The 16,544-nt window shown below is 51.7% G+C and overlaps 5 protein-coding genes across 5 annotated transcripts; 3 read left to right on the forward strand and 2 right to left on the reverse strand.

The window, feature by feature from the left end:
* Window positions 1–512: 512 nt before the first annotated feature.
* C7974DRAFT_300054 (uncharacterized protein) lies at window positions 513–1,422 on the forward strand (the record flags this gene model as incomplete). The annotated part of the gene is made up of 2 exons (XM_046137782.1): window positions 513–830; window positions 886–1,422. The coding sequence occupies 2 exons, from the start codon at window positions 513–515 to the stop codon at window positions 1,420–1,422; spliced, it is 855 nt and encodes a 284-aa protein (XP_046003321.1).
* Window positions 1,423–1,864: 442 nt separating this feature from the next.
* Window positions 1,865–2,620, reverse strand: C7974DRAFT_383841 (40S ribosomal protein S20). Its single transcript, XM_046140799.1, has 3 exons — window positions 2,526–2,620; window positions 2,192–2,401; window positions 1,865–2,114 (listed from the first exon to the last, which is right to left on the reverse strand). Exons 1-3 carry the CDS (start codon window positions 2,581–2,583, stop codon window positions 2,089–2,091), a joined length of 294 nt encoding a protein of 97 aa, XP_046003322.1. The 5' UTR covers window positions 2,584–2,620; the 3' UTR covers window positions 1,865–2,088.
* A 1,459-nt stretch (window positions 2,621–4,079) lies between these two features.
* On the reverse strand, window positions 4,080–9,597 carry C7974DRAFT_408246 (Spt20 family-domain-containing protein; the record flags this gene model as incomplete). The annotated part of the gene is made up of 3 exons (XM_046143314.1): window positions 4,080–6,847; window positions 6,905–7,099; window positions 8,418–9,597. The coding sequence occupies 3 exons, from the start codon at window positions 9,595–9,597 to the stop codon at window positions 4,080–4,082; spliced, it is 4,143 nt and encodes a 1,380-aa protein (XP_046003323.1).
* A 958-nt stretch (window positions 9,598–10,555) lies between these two features.
* C7974DRAFT_23539 (uncharacterized protein) lies at window positions 10,556–12,401 on the forward strand. Its single transcript, XM_046137438.1, has one exon. It carries the CDS (start codon window positions 10,744–10,746, stop codon window positions 12,298–12,300), a length of 1,557 nt encoding a protein of 518 aa, XP_046003324.1. The 5' UTR covers window positions 10,556–10,743; the 3' UTR covers window positions 12,301–12,401.
* A 1,935-nt stretch (window positions 12,402–14,336) lies between these two features.
* C7974DRAFT_430334 (uncharacterized protein) lies at window positions 14,337–16,416 on the forward strand (the record flags this gene model as incomplete). Its single annotated transcript, XM_046144692.1, has 3 exons — window positions 14,337–14,374; window positions 14,404–14,641; window positions 14,689–16,416. 3 exons carry the CDS (start codon window positions 14,337–14,339, stop codon window positions 16,414–16,416), a joined length of 2,004 nt encoding a protein of 667 aa, XP_046003325.1.
* Window positions 16,417–16,544: the final 128 nt, after the last annotated feature.

Below are 16,544 nucleotides of genomic sequence, written 5' to 3' on the forward strand. Positions count from 1 at the left end.
AACAAAGTAGAACATTGAGAAGATGGTAGCTCGTGAGTCGAACTCCAACACGACGCTTGTATACGTAATTAAGTAGACTTGCATAACGAATGCAAATACATGGTCACGATACTGGAATTCGCACCCAACCCTCCATTCAGTGTGGATGTGGCTGATCTAGTAGCAGCCCCGTTTGACCAATCAGTGTTCCCTGAGTCCGGATGATCCGCGTCACTGCCGCTCTTGTACCGAAAGTGGTCTCTCACAGCTCCAAGCTCGAACGCAATTTATCTCCGCTAGCTCGGACCGGTTTCCACCCTCTCGGTGTGCCAGTGAAGACGTGGTCTTTTAATGCTTGCACCCTTCTCCTGAACGCTCTCTTGCAATCGAGTTCCGGTTCTCTTCAGGCATGTAATCTCCAGCGGTGCTTGAACGTGCATCTGGAGCAATCCATTACTAACCGTCGCAGTTACACAACTCACAAGCAAATCCCATAGTTGACTGTTACGCCCGCTACATTGCTATTCGACAGAATGGCGACACCAGCCCGCTACCGCAAACCAACCGGCTCCTCTGCAACAGCCTCCACATCCACCGGAAGCCATGAAGACACGGTTCATATCCCCCGCGCGCCCGCGTCGACCTCTGAGGCCAAGAAGGAGCTAAAGGCCGCAGTCAATGACCAAGCAGCCAGGACATCTAACGGCTTTTCACTCCTGGACGTTCTGCGTGTACTCGGTGGACTGGCAATACTTAGCGCGGGGCTGTCGTATCTGAGCACGAGCGGGGAGAGCATGACCTGGGGCTACAACGCGAAGTGGACGCGGATGCGAGAGTGGAAGAACCTCGTCGTACGCCCTGACTTCGTTCCGCACGCTACCGGAAGTCGCTGACACCTACACACAGAGAGGACAGATCTCGCTGACCGACATCGAGCTGCTCCAGTACGACGGCAGCGACCCACAGAAACCCATCTACCTTGCGCTCAACGGCACCATCTACGATGTCTCCAGCTCGCCACAGACATACGGACCCGGTGGGAGCTACCACTTCTTTGCAGGCCGCGACGCCGCGCGCGCGTTCCTCACGGGGTGCTTTATCGAGGACGCGGTTCCAGATCTGCGCGGCGTAGAGCGCATGTTTGTCCCTATAGATCCAGAGAAGAAAGAGGGTGCGACCGCTGAGGTCATAGAAAAGGCGAAGCAGAGGAAGGAGTTGAGCAAAGGCGAGATCAAGAACAGGCACGCGCAGGACTTAAGGGTGGCGAAGCAGCAGATGGTGCAAGGGCTGGAGAGCTGGCATGCATTGTTCAGTGGAGCAAAGGGGAAGCCGTACTTCAAGGTGGGAACTGTGAAGAGGCCACAGGGTTGGGAGAAGCTTCTGCCTGAGAGGCCGCTTTGTGAGCAAGCTGAGAAGAGCAGGCCGGTCAGGAAGTACGAGTAAGGTTGGACAGAAGGCGAGTATTTCATACCCATGTTCAAGCATACCGCGATCTTGTCCATGCCTATACCCGAACAATGCCTGACAACAGCGCCGAAAACTTGTACATTGAATTGAGAGTAGAGACGTTAGCTGGAACTTACGTATATTCAATCACAACCATATGACAAGGCATCATGCTCGTTTAGCCACCAACATAAAGACGTCGAGTCAGCTCGAGCGTTGGGGAGCCTCATCACCACCTGGTGACAACACCACGTAGACCCAGCTGTTTGACAGAATAGGTCGACATGCCCGGCAGGTGGTCTTACAGTACATATCTACAGTGTAGAATATGTCGCACAGCAAGCAAGAGCATCGAGGGCGGGTCCATGATCAATCCCACTTGAGCGCCCATCGCTGCTACCAAGGTCAATATCAATGGCGCGTATCACAAGCACATCCGATTGCGGAAACCATTCAGTTCGGATATCTTTTTTCATTCAATACATAACCGACACGGCCTACAGGCGCGGTGCTGTACCTCCGCCTGTCCTCCTTTCATGCCCTATTGTCCGCGAAGACCCGTTCGTGATGACGCCGATTGGAAACTGGGAAAGAGGAATGTCGTTGAAAAGCTGAAAAGAGCACCGATGGTCGCGTCTACTTCGTGTTCGCTAGGAGATGGATTTACTCGGCATCACCGACAGCGCGGGCTACGAGACGTTAGCTACTTGTTCATCGGGTCTCCAGCCGAGGCGCAAGGCCTGTCAGCTCGGGCGGGGTAACGCACTGTAGACGGTCAACTTCGAGTGGCTGACAACCTTCTTGATCTGGCCGTTGGCCTCAAGGTCCTTGAGGGCTTTCCTGGCGAGCGAACCGTTGATCTTGAGACGATCGACGAGGGTGGCAACGGTGATCAGACGGTAGGACTGGACATCCTTGTTGAGCCTGTCGGTGACGTTCTTGTCGAAGACAACAGCGTGCTGGGCCTTGTCCTTGACTGTGAGAGGTCAGCTTCCATCCTCAGAGTCTTCGTGGTGTGCGCGGTGTTGGATGTTGCAGGTCGTTTGTGCGCGGTGTGTAGGTGCGATGCGAGTGCGATGCTGAGTGCGGCGGTCACGTACCCTTGCCCTTGGACCACTTCTTCTTCTGCTTCTTGCCTCCGGTTGCTGAGGGAGCCATTTTGTCGGTTGTGTTGTCGGAGTGGTTTGAACAGGTCAGAACAGCAGTCGAAGTTGACCTGGCTCTGCGGTCAATTTGGACAGTGGCGCTTGGCGGTCAAAGTTGACGTGATTGGCTAGCAACCGAGCGTTCCTTCCTGCACCTTTCGAGCACCCAAAAGGCGCTAGTGCTGAATGGGGAAGCTACCACATCTATCTTCGAACATCAAAACTTACCCTCGTCATTACATTGGAGACGATGAAAACGTTAACAGTGGGGCGTTGGCTAAAATGAAGAAAAACGTGCATGAAGTTGCTATCTCATAACAATATCATTCATGTAAACATCGTATAGAGGTTAACACTCACACTTTCCCGCTCCATGACTGCAGGTTGTAGCCATGTGCATCAAAGCATCCTTCGCGACCGATCGCTCAACTTACATGACCCTGCAGCCTAATTCTCCTCGTTCCTTCCGCTCCTGCTTCCTGCACTCTCTGAGATGCTTGTACTCAGCCCCAAACGCATGTGGATTTGCAATAAACAGGGCGCACTGCTCGCATGCACCATGTTTGCACGGTGGATAATGGAGTAGATTCTGACATGGCGCGTTCAAGTCGCTTGGACCGCGGTTGTGGTACATACAGCGACAGCAGCGCCAGGCCATTTCGGTATGTAGCTGTGGTTGTACTTGGTAGATTGTAGTCAAGCTGCGACAGGTTCGAGATTTGGTGGCAGTGCCGAAGTATTAGTGATACGGTACGTTACGGGTGGGAGTGTCTGGGAATGTATGTGGGTGTCTGTGGAGTGTGAATGCGAAGTAGATCACTGGTGGCAGGATTCTGATGTGAATGCGCCTTTGTTTTAGGATTCACGAGTTTCGGAGGGGGGGGGGGGGGGGGGCGGGTATGAAAATATATTGAAGGGCCCAAGGCGATCGAGTGAGTGAACGGAGTACATAGAAAGGAGAACGAATTTAAAGCCAGAGTAATTGTCCACTCAGAGACACATCGCACATGTCAGAATGTTCGGTCCCACAAGCATTGGGTCAAGAGCATGGTCATATTATCATAAAAGATGATCAGTAGTCATAACGCTACATTTGATACGCACCATCAACATGCATTTTCCAGTCCAAACTCCACACTCACAAAAAATATCGGGGGGTATCCTGGACTTTTCCCAACCTAGAACACGCCTAATGCATCCCAACAACGCCATTGTAAAGCATAGAAATATTTCATCATGGAACAACATGACGCGGCTTCAGATACAGTTGTTGCTGATCCAGGTTCTCGAGATTCTCCTCGGTGCTGTCCACGCAATAACAATCACCCGGACCAATTCTCACCTAGCCTCTCCGAGCACAACAGTGCGCTTCCAGAGATGTTGAGTCATCTTCGAAGGAGAATTGCATCGGTCCCAGAAGGCCAAAGTGCTAAGGTTCAAACGTTCTGGCAAACCCCGGAGGTCTTCAGTGTTGTCCAATGAAGACTTGCGCAGCTCCAGTGGGGACTTCTACACGCCATTCCAATTCATGTCGCCCTGCTGCTGCATACGCTGCTGTTGCTGTTGCTGTGCCTGCGCCTGGCGCATCATCATCATTTGCTGCACTTGCTGCTGGCTCATTTGTCCCAAGTTCATGCCCTGCATGCCCTGCATGTTCTGAACATTCTGCATATTCATGCCTTGCATATTGCCCATGTTCATGCCTTGCATGTTGTTCATGCCCATGCTCTGCATGTTGTTCATCATGCCCTGGGGCATCTGGCCACCTTGTTGCATGGCTTGTTGACGCATGCGCATGAGCTGGTCGTTGCGCTGTGCTTGAGCACGCTGCTGAAACAAAGCTTGCTGATACTGTTGCATCTGCATAGGATTTTGACCGGCTGGAACTTGACCTTGCATACCCTGGTTCATATTCATCTGGTTTTGACCCATTTGTTGTTGTGCTTGAAGCTGAGCTTGTTCTTTGTTGCGGATGAGTTGCTCGAGTTGATGCATCTGTTGAACATGTTGCTGCGGCACCTGCTGACCAAATGTTGCCAGCAAGTGCTGCTTACGCTGCTGGTACTGGCTTCGTAACTGTGCCACGCTCATGTTCGTCATATTATTCGAAGCTTGCTGGGTGGACATGGTGTTCTGGGGGGGCTGAGGCGACATGTGATTCATGTTCTGCTGTTGGTTCTGCTGCTGGGCTTGTGCTGCCTGAGCTTGTTTGAGCTGCTGGAAATAACCCTGCGCAAGGCGTTGTTGATAGATCTGCGGGTTCTGCCCGTTAGGTATACCCTGGGACTGTACATGCATCTGCGCTTTTTGCATGGCCAATTGCTGCAAATTCTGACCGCCAGGAGACATGCCATTCAACTGTTGCTGATTCTGCAATTGTTGCAGACGTAGCTGCTGCATTCTCTGCTGATTCTGCTGCGCTTGCATCGCTTGCATTTGCTCAGGGGTCATATTCTGAGACTGGGGCGTCTGCATCATGATTGGCGTTGCACCTTGCACCTGTAGGGAAGGGCTGCCTTGGTTCATGCGTGGTGTAGGCGTCATGTTGCGGTTGGGCATAGCAGAATTCATGACAGGTGTGCCTTGCATCATCTGGGGTGTGTTGGTGCGGCTCATAGAACCCTGTTGCTGACTAGCAGTGCGTGCCATCGGGTGATGCGAGATGGACGATGGGGGTCGAGCAGGGCTGGCGATAGCATGATTCGAAGCCGTCGCAACCATAGGGGTACCTCCCATGGGATGACTTGATTGGCCACCAACACGAGGCGAGGCTGCTGCCGCTGCCATGGGTGTATTCTGGCGCACACTGGGCGAAAACTGATTCTGTGTGGCAGATTGCGGCGTTTGCGAGATTTGAGCTGCGGCAGCGCTTGACATCTGGGCCGCCTGTGCAGCTCGGAGAGCTTCGTTCTGCTGCATCTGGTTTTGCTGCATCTGGTTTTGCTGCATCTGGTTCTGCTGCATTTGATTCTGCTGCATCTGGTTTTGCTGCATTTGGTTCTGCTGCATCTGGTTCTGCTGCATTTGGTTCTGCTGTAACATCTGCTGCTGTGCTTGTTGACGTGCCAACAGCTGCTGTCGCTGCTCCTGAACCTCGGCTTGTTGGCGATTGGCCTCCATGTCCCTCCGCTTCTGTGCTTCTGACTCCAACTGTGCCTGCCTTTTCGCCTGCGCTTGACGGGCGTCCTCTTCCTTCTTGCGGCGGTCAGCCTCTTCATGATTGGCCTTGATACTGGCGAGAGTTTTGAATCGTGCGAAAGACCCAGTGTTTGCTGCAGCGCGTACGGCACCCTCATCGCCACCAGCAGTGGTATTGTTGAGGGTCGCCTGCTGCTCATCTCCAGCAAGCATGAAGCTTTGAAGATTCTGCGCATCCGCTTCGTCGGCTGCAAGCTCGGCCGTGGTTCTCTTACGAGCCTTACGTTCTGGCGGTGGGTTATTGTTATTTGGGTGGGTCATGGCATCGATCAGAGCGACGGATTCTGCGAAGCTCTTGGTAGGTTCCAGGTACAGCTTTGGGCAGGTTGCATTGAGTAGTTCGGCCTCAAACTCGTGCACATTGCTATCATCTATCATCATCTTCTGGCGTTTTGGGCTGGGCCCTCCAGGAAAGGTAGGTGTGGGCGGTACGGCAGTCAGCGGAGTGGGCGGCATCCCTGCGCCGCGTCCGGCTGCCTGTATTCTTTTGAGAGCAGCGGTGTCCGTGGCTGGCGTAGTGGCAAGTATTGACATGTCGGCCAACTGAGCCTGCGTAGAGGGAAACAACACCACAGTCGTGACTTTTGGTCCGCTTGCGGGAACTTTCTGTGACGCGCCGTTCGTGCTAGGTGCGGGCATGTTTTCCTTATCCTCTTTGTCGCCGGCCTCTTTGGCCTGTGCCGCAGCGCCATTGGTCTTAGGCTCAGGCTTGCTACTCGGATGCGTTCCGTAGGGTGATGGGGTGATGAAATTATTATTGACGTGGATCGAGAAGGCTGTCTTGTTGCCATCGCCTACGCCGTTGCCAGTGTCCTTGGGTTTGGCGGTATTGTTGCGGTAGTTGTGGACTTCGACGATCAGGCAGCCGTCGTAGAACGGCGTGCCATTGGCGTAGAGCTCTTCAAGCATGTTATGAGGAAGCTCCTTCTTGCGCAGGGCATTGAGGATCTCCCTCATGGGTGAGGCATAGGTCAGCGTCTCTTGGGAGTCGTTGATGCGAAAGTGGTTCGGAAAGAGGTAGACGCGCATTGAGGGCAGCTTGTCGCGGTGCCGTGCCAGAATAGCTTCTTGCGTATACACTGCACATGTTGTTAGCCGCGTGCCCGCGCACTGCGGTCGTGAGGATTAGTGCATACCGTAGAGTTTAGGCTCTGGCTTCGTGCTCTCATCCTCAATATTGTTTGACTTGGTGACGACGCGCGCAACACCCGGCCGCTGGGATTCGCGGCGCACGCGTAGAGCCTGGGTAGGCCGCGCTGTCGCGACGGCGCCCGACATGGCGGCGGTCGATGTGAGCGCGAAGGTGGGGTGGTTCGAGGTACCGCTGGGGTCTGGGGAAATGGAAGCTGCGACCAGCGGTGAGGTCAGACTGGTGGGCCGCTGCTAGGGAGCTGTTGCACGGAGAGGGCCGGCGCAAATGTGCGCGCAACGCCCGGAGGGTTTTCAAGAGCGCAGTTGCGAAGTGCGACTCGGCAGATTGATGTGCGATGGGAGCTTTCTCACGCAGTTGCGGTTTGAGGGACCGCGTCTAGTGAGGTCTGAGCGTGAACCCTCTGATTGGCTCCTTCGTCTCGCCATCTTCACACGTGATAGTCTTCTCACATGCCTCTAACATGGTGTGATCTTGTAGAACAACGTTGGGTTTGACGTGTTCATGCATCCGACATGAATTTTGGCCCACAAAGATCAGCGTACGGCCAGTCCGGATGGCCGACCACTCAGCATGCTGGTGTGCGTCCCTGGACTCCCGATTCAGGCGTTCCGAGGTCAACCTCAGGGATTGGTCTCGAAGTAAGTTCAAAAAGCACAAACCTTCGGGGAGGAATCATATTATACCTCATTCGGATGACTTCAAGTTGCTCATTTTTCTTAGAAAGTCTGCCTTTAGCAGTACGGGACCCTCTGTCTTCGCGACCTTGGGAACATTGACTTCTCGGCATCATGCAAAGGCTGACTGACTAACAGAAAGACCTGAATACCATCTTCTAGCTCTAACATAAGGAAATACTGCGAACCATATAATAGATAGCTCCTGGACTACAATACATTCGGTGTCGCCTGTCACTGTACAAAGTGTGATCAAGATATCCGTATTAGCACCCAGCAGGAAGCCTAGAGCACGGTGAATCTTAGTAGACTCTCTTGCAACTGGCTGCAGACGCTGTATTCCCAACGACATGGAAAAGTACTGAGAATGGCTTTGTCCACGTACATTGACAGCGGAATCGCAACGTGGGACCAGTAGCCTGAAGCTCCTCCGATATCACCACCCCCGTATGGTAACGTCATTTATGATGCATCAAGAGGCGGCCGATTGTGATGTATTGAGGTTCTGGAAGTGGTAGATTTAGCACATATTTTGCACGCCATAACTACTGACAATGGTGACAACGTTCGAAGCATTTGTTTATAATTACATAGGTAACGACACAGCAAAATGGACGATTGACACTTGTTCTTGAATTAAAAATTACCCAAAAATCGATCTGGCTTACCTTTTACTCGCTATCAATGAATGGAGACCTGCCCGGGTGCCTGCCCAAGGTAAGGTCATATTCAACTCGACGCACAATCACCCCTGGCGGAGTTCACATCTGTACGTAAATCAATCACAGCTACAGATATCGATGTGTGATGGAATTGACTCACACAAAACACTGTTTAGCTGTGACAATAGCTTCGGGTCATCAGACAGCTGGGCAAGAAAGCGCCAAAGACCAGTGCTGAGTACTTCGATGCTGATCATAGAGTCTGCGGCTGATGTACCCAATGAGTCCAGCTCTTTGCAAAGTGTGACTTCCTCCTCATCGTTGCTGGGCCTATCAGTGTCCGCCCGAACAACTTTCCTAATACTAGCATAGCCAGCCAGAGCATCATGCGCTGCGTGAAGCCGACTTTCAACATCAATTGGCGACGGAACGCTCGCCTTTGCTGCGTTGAAATCGTTGGCAAAGTCATTCAAAACACTGAAGGCAGCCTTATAGAAGCGACTCAGCGTCTTTATCTCAGATACAGCAGCAGCAAAGAGCTTGGCTCTGTTACGCTGGTGTACTTCAGCACGTTCGTAGAGTTCCGTGAGTTCAATGAGTTGAACCTTGACGATGCTGTATTGTTCCTTCCAAGCTTCGTTGTCGTCTGATAGAGAAACGTTTTGTGACATTAGGACAATGTTTTCCTCCAGCAGCTCGCAAGAGTCATCTGGAGAGGAATCGACATGTGTTTCTGCATCATAGGCGATCTGACGGAGTTCGGCAAGTAAAACGTTCTTCTCACCCAGTTCGATGTCTTTCTTCGCTAGTTGTTCGTCCTTGCGTTCTAGAGCCTTTGCATCGGCCTCGCGTAGTATTTCAAACATTGCTTCAGACTTACGGTTGTCTTCCATGAGCTTTTTGATGATAGCTTGCTGGTCCTTCGTCTGAGTTTTCAAGAACTCGATCTTCTCAGCGTTAGCGACATCAGCTTGCTTTTGGTCTACGATGTCGTCGAGCTGACGCCGGTAACGGTCCACACGCTGTGTAAGATTCACAGACATTTCTTTGTGGAGAGCAATTTGGCGTTCGGCTTGTTGCAAATCGACCTTCCGGGCCTCGTGCTCTGCAGGAAGATTATCGATTTCCGCTTGCTTCTTGTACAGTTCCTTCGTCATGGCGTCCTTGTCGGCCTGCAACACCTTCTCACGGGCTTCAAGCTCCTTGATGTACTCTCGCGCTCGCCCGTGAATGTGCTCTTTTAGGCTGTCTGGCAGGATATCGCCAAAATGTAGGTTATTTGCTTTAGCATCAGCAACAAGAGCAGCCAGCTGCTTCTGAAAGTCGTCGCGGTTAGCCATTACCACTTTGGATCTGATACTATTGACTCTGCCCGAAGAAATGTGGCCGTTTGGTTTCAAAGTGTATCACGGTCTGGTTGGGTTAGTGATTTGAGTCTCTTTGCCCAGATTTCAGTTTTTTATAATATTCATGGGGGGGCACTGTTCAAACTTTGTTGGCAAACAACTACCTGGTTTAGTAAACAATGTGTTGATGAGGTCGTGCGAGTGAAGAGCAAGCATTGTGCTGTGATTGGTGAATGATGAACGCAGCCAGTACCAACTACACACAACGTAGATGTGATCTCTCAATGTATGTAAGTGTGTGAGTATGAACGTCGCGCATATCGCTGCTGCTGTAAGAACTCTCATTTCTTTATCACCCCCTTATGCAAGATTGTACTGAACAGTGTCGCAATAGAGCTCTGGCGAGCAGGAGACTGGCCCCAAGAAAGATTCCGCACATGCCTTTGCTGAGAAGCCAGGTCATGGCTTCGAATGGTAATACGATGTGACGCTGTCTGGGCGTTGTGCTGGGTCCTTTAGCGTGAATGTCGTAAGTCGGCCCGAGCGAGCGCCACACACCGCTTGAAAAGCTTCAACTCTCATCGTCATGGCTCCATGTCTACAACGCTTAAATGCGGGTGGGGGCATGCGGTCAATTCTTTCGGCCACAAAGATGGTGTGCTGTCGAGTAACCGAATTGGGTGATGCCGAAACCAAGGATGGCCTGTAGCCACCCCGCAATCGAACCGGAGATGTTGCGATCCACACCCTCAGTTTCTCGGTCATTTGACAGTGCGTCTTTCCTCACACACATGGGTGCAAGGACACACAGCCTATAGCAGACTGTCTTGGGATCTAGTACCTTCTCGATTTGAAGATCTTCTCGCATTCAAGCCTGTGTCTGCTGACAATCTCGAGAAACCAACAACCGCAATGACGTCGATAGCTGGTAGTATGTTGCCGAAGAGCTTCACCAGTGTTCATGTTACATCCGATAGATCTCCCGTTCGTGGATCAACAGCGGGGTAGAGCGACGTACCATATTGGATCGACGTTGGACACGCGACCATTGGATACCTCTGCGATATGGTAGGATATATGTGACCGAATGTAAGTTTCGTCTGGTCTTACACATCAAGCTTCCTAAGTTCACCTTGCTTCATGTTGTCCCTTGCAATGCTGTATCTCAATCTGCTCAGGGCCGTTTGCTTTTTGCCGACCTTGATAACAGCACAGTGTCCAGAATACATCGATTACGCGAAAGAGAGCCACGAACCTTTAAGCTCCGGGCGGTACCAGCTTGCCTATCAACGTCCTGTAGAAGAATGCAGAACATTTAAGAGCCAGGGACTGGAAGATACTATTACTCGTTTCGAGGGCGTCATTAGAGATCCGGATCTGTATCGATTGTTCCAGAACGCCTACCCAAACACTCTTGATACTGCGATTCGATGGAAAGGTTTTGCAGCAAACAATGCCGAAGAAGAACTTACATTTATCATTACGGGCGATCTCAACGCAATGTGGCTTCGTGATTCGTCGAATCAGCTGCAAAGCTATCTACCACTCTTGAACGCTAGCAGCGACCCGAACTCAATTGCGAGTCTATATCGCGGTGTCATTAATCTACAGGCTCGCTACCTCCTCACATCTCCATACTGCAATGCTTTTCAGCCACCTGTGGAGAGTGGGATTGGACCAACGTTGAATGATGCTGCAAGCGAGGACACGGTCTTCCCAACCTACGCCAACCAGTCAGTCTTCGAATGCAAGTACGAACTTGACTCATTGGGCGCATTCCTGCAAATATCTACGGACTACTACAGAGCCACCGGCGACTATGAGTTTTTTGGCAAATTCCAATGGATCCCAGCTGTCGAAGCGATCCTGAAAGTGGCACATGATATGTCGATGCCTACCTACGGACCAGAGGGAGAAGTCTTGGAGAGCGCATATACATTTCAGCGCCTCACACCACGTGCAACGGAAACATTCGCAAATGATGGTATTGGTAATCCTGTCGCCAACGGCACCGGTCTCATCAGAAGCGGCTTTCGGCCGAGCGACGACTCGACACTATTCCAGCTGTTCATTCCTGCAAACATGATGTTCAGTGCTTACTTGTCCTCTGCTTCTGAGATTATGAGCAAGTTGAACGTTGGGAGCTCGGCATCTGTAGCTGAGCAAATGTCCAGCCTATCGAATTCAGTTCACGACGCCGTTGAGACTTACGGTACCGTGAATCACCCTACCCACGGCAAGATATATGCCTTCGAGGTCGACGGCTTTGGTTCTACTGCCATCATGGATGATGCCAATATTCCTTCGTTACTATCTGCTCCCTTCTTTGGCTACCGCATCGACGAGCAGACGTATACAAATACACGCAGCGCTATCTTGAGCGCCACGAACCCGTACTATATGCGCGGACCTGTCATTAACGCCATTGGTGGGCCGCATCAGGGCCCGGGCATGGCATGGCCAATGGCATCTATTGTCCGTATCCTGACGAGTGAGGACGACGATGAGATCACGACGGAGTTGAGGCAGATCGTCAGTAGCACCGATGGACTGGGCTTGATACATGAGAGCATTAACACCTTCAATCAAAGTGATTGGACGAGGCAGTGGTTCTCATGGGCCAACGGTTTATTCGGTCAGATGATCCTTGATTTGGAGGACCGAAAGCCAGGGATCTTGGGAACCAGCTTTCAATGAGCAAACCTAGACTTGCTTACTGCGTCAACTGCGAGCATGTATGGGCTGATGCACTCTCGCAACCACTACAATGTCATTGTGTAACATCCACTTGCATGTATTGAAAAACGCTTGTTGTCATGCAGCCTCGTGATCAATTTGGTGGTGTCATCTGCTGGTTCCCCACTGCCCATGTTGACAAGCATGCATCTCGTGCCGGACGGGTGTAGCCAGCTCTAGTATCACTAGCGTGGCACGTTTTCGTCAACGCGTGGACAATTGATCGAGACCGATGGTTTCTGACTCTGTTGGAGTATCGACAAACCTTCTCCCGAGCCGACTGCCGAGAACTCCCTGCCGAAGATCAGACAAGGCTGGAAAGATCCACCACCTGGGTGGATGCTGGAACCCGAGAAAACGACGATTATTATTTGACGCTTCCCTGATCAATGCACCACCGTCATCGATACACGCATGACAGACGCTTGTTCCAAGATACAACACACCAAAAACATGGCAGTGCTGTCTCGCAAGGCACTCCAGCTGATCAAAGTTTAATAGGCGGACATGTCAGCGCACTGGATCTGCACGGTGCCGCCTTCAGCGCTTGAGGCTGCAGAACTTGGCGCTACATATGTCAGCCGCAATATGTTTGAAGCGTGGCGGAGACCGACGGTTTCAGTTCCTTAGATCAACCCAAAAACTGCGTGAACGCTGTTTGTGTTCGTCTCCGCAAAATCGCGGTTCTCACGAGGCTACAGTTAAGTACTGTTTCCCCGATAGATTCTATGCTTACCATCTTGGTTGTGCATGCGTGCACGAGCAGCGATGCAGCGGCTGGGTTTTGTCATGTATGGTCGGCGGGACGCTAGGCCCCTCGAGGACGGCTGTGCTGATGTGAGTGGATCACACTCCTGAGCCGTGCCATATTCGGACAAGCGCTACAGGTAACGCGCGCGAATTTGAATCGCGGCACGCACATTGCTGGCCAACAACAGCAGGAGATACCACCAAATGAGATCTGCTCAGCTTCCGGCGAAGCGAACAACCCTGTTGATTCGATCCTCTGAGATGCACCCGAGACGATGGGACGTTGCGACGGCATGATAATCATGATGCGCAGCTGACAGCGAGACCGCTTGCGGGATCCGATTGATCCCCCTTAAAGCCCGTAGTACCTGGTTGGAGGAGTTCCTCAAGTCATGGTAACATATTTGACGGTACTGGAAATGAGGGACATCAAACGAATTCCCCACCGGCCGCCGTTCGCCACCAACGATAGCTCATTGCGACAGAAGCTTGGTTACAGGCGTGCACGCTGGCGCGTCTCATGAGTGGCCCTGTCCAAGAAGTTTGTTCTTTCCACTCGCTAGTATGGCAGCCGCTATGGCTGCCGTTCGTTCGGTCCCTGCCATGTTTAGTTCCCTTAGCCCTATTTGACAGCTACTTCTCAGCTTTGATTGCAGCTTTTGATCTTTTCCTCGCTCAAACAGCATACAAGACTTTTGGACCCCATCAGACACTGTGTTTCAAGTAGTACCTATCCAACGATTCGGACGTCGTCATTAAGCGCTCAGACTGGAATCCACCCATCTTGTTCCCATCACCAACTGGCGCTAACTCGACCAATACGGAACGAGCACATCACAACTACCAACTGGAAGTCGAACTTACAGTGTCTTTTCTGCCCGGCTGCATATCTGCGCTTACTTGTGTGGGACTCGAATCACTTGATCAAGCTGTCGGTCCGTCTCAAGCCTCAGGCCTGCATCAGCCCCGGTGAGCCTCGCCGCAAGCACACCTCGGCGCATAAGAACTCGTTTCATCTTGGAGCCAAACATTACGGCATATCTTCCAATCAGCAAGTGTCTTCGTTCTGACGGCAGGTTAATCTTCCGATCTAGCCCAAGAGTCGAGGTGGCCGCTGCAGTCCAACACACCATTTCTCATGGCGTACTATTTTTGATACCTTGTACATGCAGCACGCCAGCAATTAGACGCCTACACGCTTCACATTCCATCCTTCTTACTGGGAGCGGCTTAGCTGCGCCGCGTTTATGACCATGGACGATACCACGCTGCATACATTTCTTTTGTACGTGTACCCCTCTATGCCGTTGCCAGACCTTTGCAGCTTATAACCATCTTCAGTCAATGTCCGACTGCACTTCGTAGTGTAATCTTGCTCGGATCCTGGGATAACTTCTCTAGGCGCTACAGCCTTCACCTTGATACCCGGGGTGGGCGCAGCATCTGGAAAGGTTGCTTTACATTTTCTGACATCTTCTGCGACGGTGACCTCGACATGCTATCGCCAAAGCGAGACGGTCCGTTGAAGATGGGTGGCACATACTGGTATTACGTAAGTACATTTTTTTCATTCTCACGAACCATACTCATCCAAAATAGTATGAAGTCGACGGCGACAAGGAATGCCACAACCCGTCACAGCCTTCCACCACGTTGTGTCCTTTACTACCTGGGCAAGCCCTCAACGTACTGGAGATCCCTTTCGAGGGACGAAATCACAGCATGTCTACTGAAGATGCTTCGGCGTTTACACGTAACCCCAAAGACAGGTACCTGACACCAGTCCCTCCGAGCAAACCATTACCCTCACCCGGGCCTCGTAGCTCGCATCGTGAAGCTTACACTTTGCCCCTACCTTCTCCATGGACACCAAAATCTGCCACTTACCCTCCATCGGATCAGTTCCTCTCACCAAATGTGACGCGACATGCTCGGAGTGCTTCTGCGTCTCCGCTACTTCCATCGACACCTCTTTTCACAGACTTTAAAGACCTGAAGGAGAAGTTCGCTTCGAAGCGAGCTCGATCAAGATCACGAAGCTCATCTGATGTTAGAGAGATGCAAATCAGTGCTCCTGTACTCATCAGTACAACGGCAGATGGCGTGTTACCTACAGTTCAACATACTCCATCTCATTCGCCCGTGAACTTCTCCCGGCCTCAGAGGACTATTCCGCAACCATTCTCGATCCCTACAATCACCAAGAACTTCTCGCCACTCACGTCGCACCCTGTGAGAGTTGTTGCGGATATGAAGCCATTCATCGCAGAGTTGCCAGCGAACGAGACACCTGTGCAACGTCGCCGATCCTGTGTACCATCGACCGTTGGATTAGACGAGTTCGACATTGAGCCTGGCCGCCACCGAGCCAACTCAGCAGATACTAGACGCACAAAGCGCAGTCTGTACGCGAACGATCCTTGGGTGTCCTCACCAAGGTTCCAACACGAGTTTGACAGTGAGGTTCAGCAAGCACGAGAAGTTCAATTTTTCAAGCCTGCACCTGTGCTTCAAAGGCCTTGCCTATCTCTATCACCACTAGCTACGGACAAGCGTCCTTCATCAAGCTATGGAGGATGCCACAGCTCGACTCTACAAGACACCGCTTTAGAAAAGGACCTGCCAACTCTCCCTCGATACTTGACTCCAGCACCACTATTTGCATGCAATGCAGCTTCGTCAAAAGAGTCGACGCTAACGGAAGCGGTGGAGCCAGAAGATGCAGTTACAGACGCTATCCTGCAAGCATATGAAGACGAGGAAGAACCAATAGCGCAGATTTCTAAGAAAGAGCGCAGTCATTTCTCAACGTGGAGCAGCTTCGACAGCTACGCGACCTCAGACGAAGAAGGAATAATGTCGCCAGCTTTCAGCTCTGCGACAAGTGTTTCAAGCGACGCTGGTTCACCTCTGCGTCAGTCGATGCGCTACTCTTACGCTGAACATGCCTTTGCAAAGGCTCAACAAACTACCACGATTACCGAAGTTGATGAAGAAGAAGAAGAGCAGGAGCTTACTGACAACCGCATCTCGACACCTCCACAGCTTGATCTCGACACTCTCCGCCTCTCTGTACTCTCATTCAGCTCCGATCTGTTCAACTTGGATATCCAGCACGCTGAAACTATGCCGAGGCGACAGGCTGCATGCTTTGGGTTGGGTTTTCAAGGTTACAGTTTACCCGAGAACGAGACGAGGAGCAAAGAGACCATCCAAAGCGAGGTTACACTGCGACCTAAGCGCATCGGCGTTCAGCGCGAGAGCTCGACAAGTCAGCTCGATATGCTCATGGACGACTTCTCCTACCTTGGAGACGCTGTCGTCTAAACCACAGTTCTCGAGACCGAAAGTACGAACCAAACTCTTTTAGTACACAACCAGTGGCATGAATTTTGCGCAGCATACATTTCGAGGTTGATGTACCACATTGCATTTACGGCCAAGTTTACATTTCA

The sequence above is a fragment of the Boeremia exigua genome, assembly GCF_020726555.1.
Source record: "Boeremia exigua strain MPI-SDFR-AT-0100 chromosome Unknown C7974scaffold_1, whole genome shotgun sequence".
In the NCBI taxonomy this organism is placed as follows: Eukaryota; Fungi; Ascomycota; class Dothideomycetes; order Pleosporales; family Didymellaceae; genus Boeremia; species Boeremia exigua.